Consider the following 5516-nt stretch of genomic DNA (forward strand, 5'->3'; position numbering starts at 1 on the left):
GACCGTGTAAATAAATATTCATCAAATTCTGTCTGTGATTAATCTTATATTTTGGTCAGAAGTTCGGTAAGTAAATTAAAGTGTGAACCAACCTGTGGTTGGATGGTTAGAGGGATTGTGGTATCCCCAGCCCACCAGGGTTCAAATCTTGGTGCTCGCATTTATTCCTGGATTTATTTCAGAATTTCCGGCGACGCACATTTAGTGGGAGGAGATGTTCCCGTCGACGACGAGGTGCCCACCGTGACTTCGTAAATTTCAAAATGATATGTCGGCTCAGTCTTTCGAAGGTGCTCATAGGGATATGATGTGCGTGTGTGCGTTCATAGGGGTGAGTATATACGCGTGTATATGAGCGTTTACGTCTATACTGTGTTCAACAAAAAAAATAAGTGACATTGATTCAGAAAGTAAGTAAATTAAGGTGATTGGTTATTATAAGGAGAAGGTTGGATGAAGGGGTGGTGGGAGGAAATGTGAAATGAGAATTTTACGTTCTTTTTAAGTAGTAGAGAGATTAGAAGTGATTTACCGGTCCATAATATGCGACTATGTAAATAAATGTTCATCAAATTCTGCCTGTGATTAATCTTATATTTTGATCAAAAATTTGGTAAGTAAATTAAAGTGACATTTGTTCAGAAGGTAAGTAAATTAAGATGATTGATTATTATACGGGGAAGGTTGGAGGAATGGATGTTGGGAAGAAAAATGAAATGGGAACCTTACTGTTTTTTTTAAATAGTAGGGATATACCAGATGCGTACTTGATAATGGTTCATAGAATTGATGGTTCGAGAACTGTGATTACAATTGGTAGTTCCACATAGAAAATGATTAGCAGAATCCAATAAATTAACCGGGGCACATGGGCGCCAGTAAGCTGCTCAATCCACGCTACTCATTTCGCTTCATCCCTTCTTCCCTTCCACTAAGTGGGCACAAAAACAATAATGGATGACGGCTGGGAGAAAGATATCATCGACTGGGAGAGAGCGGATCACACATGAGATCAAGTGAGATATGTGCTTCCCTAAAACAACGAGATACATGCGGAAAGTCCATTCTGCACCCAAGCTTATATGCTCCCGCATGAACAGTAAAAAGTCCATTCTGCATCCGAGCTCATATGCTCCCGCATGAGCAGTAAAATCGAAAAAAAATTGAAAAAAGTTCAAAAAATTCCAATTTTTTTGAGAGAAACATTGACAAAAGTTCTAAGTGCCTGCAAAAATTCATCATGAAATCACATTCCTGTAAGGCGTGGCAAAAAAACAAATTCAGTGCTTCAAAATGCGTTTGAAAGTAGCTTTTTCAGAGTACTATTTTTGTTTTTCTTTTTTGCCACGCCTTCTAGGAATGTGATTTCATGACAAATTTTTGCAGGCACTTAGAACTTTTGTCAATGTTTCTTTCAAAAAAAATTGGAATTTTTTGAATTTTTTTTGAATTTACTGTTCATGCGGGAGCATATGAGCTCGGGTGCAGATTAGCCGCGTCCAGATACATGCCAGTACATGTGTGTTGGCATGGTTTTTTTTGACAAACTCGGCGTATTTGAATGACTGACCACATAGAACAAGCAAACTTGCATTGTTAAAAATGTGTTCGATTGTCTTTTTACTCCTTTGCCAGTTCCGTCGTGCGAGATTGTCTTTTGTTAGTACAACTCGCTTACAAAGATACCACATGAAGGTTTTAGTTTCTAGTGGAATCTTAGACTTCCAATTTTCTGGGTTATTAGTATTACTCACCGGTACGTCAGAATATGTGAGCTTATGGTACATAGAGTCTATTGTTAAAGAGCCCGATGTAGTAAGACTCCAGCGAGACACATCCCGGTCTTGCGCCAGGTTAATCGAATTCAGCCAAGATAAAAGAGATATTCGGCGTTGATGAACTGAGCATCTACACAATAGTATTTGTTTTAGCGCGAGCGATGATGTACAAGGCTGGACATTGCCTAGCCAGATGTCTTCCCAGAAAACAAATCTTCGCCCATCCTTTATTGCGAAAGACCCATATAGTTTCTTTGCCGCTATTAGGCCATCCCAAAAGTACTAGTCGCCAAGGTTTCAATATGCCTGAGACATAACCTTTTGGTCTAGATACTTTTACGCAACATGATTTGCCAAATACCATCCTCACTAAGAATTTGAACAACCATTTACTAAGTAGAGCCTCATTCTTGACCTGCGGGTCATGAATTCCAAGGCCACTTTGGTCTTTCGTCCTATGGGCCACACCACATTTGGTCAACACATTTTTTTTTCATTTTTCTTTTACCGAAAGAAACTAGATTTAAAATAGACTAGTCTTTGCAGAACCCTTTTGGGAGTCGGCAAAAAGAAAATATATAGAAAATCATATTTGTGAGAGGATAGAGTTAATCGAAACTGGCCGTCCTATATTGCATTATTTTATCCAATAATGAAGGCTATGATGCTACGCAGATGCCATTTGACAACGCTCATATTATTTTCGATTTTTTAAGATCAAATCTGCCAAGATCGCATGATAATCTCCCCGATAGTGTAGTAGTGTCAGGAGATATGGGGGGAAATACAAAGGCAAAAAATGAAATCAGCACCAGTATGTTTTCAAAACATGACGTGCACCGCACATCGACGAACCATATCGCGCGCTCCTTGAGATCCTTGTGTAATCTCCTGACACGGAACAAAAGCAAGGAACATAAGGATCCTTAACGAGCTGCCTCAAACAGCTCATTAATCCACCCTAGCACAGGAGTTGGCGGCCCCGCACAAAACAAATTCGTCCCAGCACTCTCGGCCGTTATCCCATAGACCGTGACGTCAAGGGGTACATTATTAGCTTCTTCCGCGTCCTCTCCTCCACCACTCTATAAGTAACGATCTGTGTCTCCCGTGTAATCTCATTTCTAGCGCCAAGAAAGAAAGCACCCACCCTGTACGCACGCACGAGGGCACGATCTCCCCTGTCGGGTTTTCCTTTCGCCGCGTTGCCGTTTGCGGCGGCGGCGAGCGCGTCACTACAGATAACTAGATGGACGACGCCGGCGAGACACGCGCGTTCGGGCGCAGCCTGTTCTCGCGGTCGTCGCCGGACTATGACGAGGAGGAGGCACTGCGATGGGCGGCGCTGGAGAAGCTGCCCACCTACGACCGCGCCCGGACGGCGGTGCTGGCCATGCCGGGGGAGGGGCTCAAGGAGGTGAACGTGGAGAAGCTGAGCGCCCAGGAGAAGCACGCGCTGCTGCAGCTCGTCGCGTGGGTCGGCGATGACCACGAGCGCTTCCTCTCCAAGTTCAAGGACCGCCTCGACCGGTACGTGATGGACAATCTCGATTAATTGGTTCGTTCCTTCACTTGTGATGTTCTTTGTTGGTCGCGTGCAGAGTTGGGATTCAGCTGCCGACGATCGAGGTGAGATACGAGAACCTCAACGTGGAGGCACAGGCGCACGTTGGGAGCAGGGGGCTGCCCACCATCCTCAACACCTGTGCCAATGTACTGGAGGTACGTCAAACACAAGAAGAAAAGTACTATTGTACCTCTATTTCTACTAGTATGTATACACGTGCAACGCACGTCTTAATATAACAGAGTGATTTTCATAAAAAGAAAAAGAAGTGACACATGTGCTAATAGATTCAAAGAAAATGAAATTATAGTGATGTATAAATGCTAATATTAGTTAAGTATTGTAAAAGCAGGAAGTAGTATTCATGCCATAAAACTGTTCATTTAGAAAGAACTGCATGTTGCTTCACTTTCTCCACATCCTTTTTTTTTTGAGAAATCTCCACATTCTTCTACTAAACCATCACGTCTGGGCTCAATCAAACCATCTGGTGGTCATGTGGCAACACGGCCCATTGGGGCCAGTTATGGGCTTCATTTTTTTCTGTGCCCAGCACGTGATTGTTCTAGAACGCAGTAGAGGTAGCAGCAGTGTACTGTTCATGCGAATCATGCTGATATTGGCCGTTGGATTTAAAAGACCAACAGTTATGATTGATGTTCTTAGTCCTACTCAAGACTCGTACACTATATAGTAGTATAGAAAATGCAAGGCGTTTCTACTTTGTATGCGTGCTTAGATGCTGGTGACCGTCTTGAAACAGGACCTGGCAAATGCTCTTCACCTAACACCAAACAGGAAGCAGAAAATATCAATCCTTCACAATGTCAGTGGAATCATCAAGCCCCACAGGTAACATCTATACATGCTGTGCACTTGCCAAATCATCTCCATTAGACCATACGTTCAACCTCATCCCTTCCATTTTTAGGATGACCTTGCTTTTGGGCCCCCCTGGCGCCGGGAAGACCTCACTGCTTTTGGCCTTGGCCGGAACTCTGCCTTCAAGTCTTAAGGTTTACTTTTTCATCAAGCTAATTCTGTTGTTGGTGCACCATAATTATAATAACTTGCATTTTTTTACTAACACGAGGAAACATTTAAATCGCAAAAGATGACAGGGGACTTAACTTACAATGGGCATACTATGGATGAGTTTGTGCCACGGAGATCAGCCGCTTATGTCAGCCAACATGATATGCATATGGCCGAACTGACTGTCCGTGAGACTGTCAACTTCTCTGCAAAATGTCAAGGAATTGGTCACCGTTTTGGTAAGACCAAGTAACATGGAAACCTCAAGACTCATCACAGAAACATATCGCATTGAGTAGTAACTTATATCAAATTTCCTACTGAATGATCAGATATGCTAATGGAGCTATCCAGGAGAGAGAAGGAAGAACACATCAAACCAGACCCAGAAATAGATATCTACATGAAGGTACTACAGTTGTTACTACATTTTAAATATTTTTTTCGTAAAAAGGAGGTTTAACCCCACGGCATCTACATCATTACTATGCACACAGCCATATCTACTGAAATAAACAAAGAACAAGTCATATCATCCAGTACATTATGAAACAATCGGGGATAAATGCCACAACCGACTTATAATAAGAAACATGCCTACACACATTGCGTATTAATAAAACGCCATCCAAATCAGTTGAATATGTCCACTGCAATCATCTCCCATCGGTTGAATCGAAACTCCATATGCTCATGCGCTTCCGCACGCTGAAGTAAGGACCGCATGAGGTGACCTACAAATAAGTTGGTATCTTTGTTCTATTAAAAGCACAGTCAATACAGCACCTCCATAATCCCAGAGAAAAGTGCACACTCCCACATGATGTGTGCTTTAATCTTAGGACGAACCCCATCCAACCAGTTGCTGAACAAACAATACTAGTAGGTTGAAAGCTAAAAGAATCATACGTCAAAGAAGGTTGGTGAATATACACGAAATAAATAGATGTTGATTTGTTTCCTTTTGATGAACAAAGTAACATTCTTTTACTTTCTTGTCACACATGTTTTCCAAAATTATCCTTCGTTAGGATAGCCCCTCCATACAAAGCCGACATGTTATCCTATTCTTGAGCAGTACCTTCATTTTCCAAATATATGTCCTACGAAAGATGGGGCCGGTATTTATGAGATCC

The 5516-nt window shown here is 42.2% G+C and overlaps 1 protein-coding gene across 1 annotated transcript; it reads left to right on the forward strand.

The window, feature by feature from the left end:
- Positions 1-2918: 2918 nt before the first annotated feature.
- Positions 2919-4843, forward strand: LOC119346875 (ABC transporter G family member 53-like). The gene is made up of 6 exons (XM_037615983.1): positions 2919-3308; positions 3380-3500; positions 4109-4197; positions 4277-4361; positions 4460-4619; positions 4713-4843. Exons 1-6 carry the CDS (start codon positions 3028-3030, stop codon positions 4841-4843), a joined length of 867 nt encoding a protein of 288 aa, XP_037471880.1. The 5' UTR covers positions 2919-3027.
- The last annotated feature ends 673 nt before the right edge of the window (positions 4844-5516 follow it).

Source organism: Triticum dicoccoides, unplaced genomic scaffold, assembly GCF_002162155.2.
Source record: "Triticum dicoccoides isolate Atlit2015 ecotype Zavitan unplaced genomic scaffold, WEW_v2.0 scaffold53269, whole genome shotgun sequence".
NCBI classification, from domain to species: Eukaryota; Viridiplantae; Streptophyta; class Magnoliopsida; order Poales; family Poaceae; genus Triticum; species Triticum dicoccoides.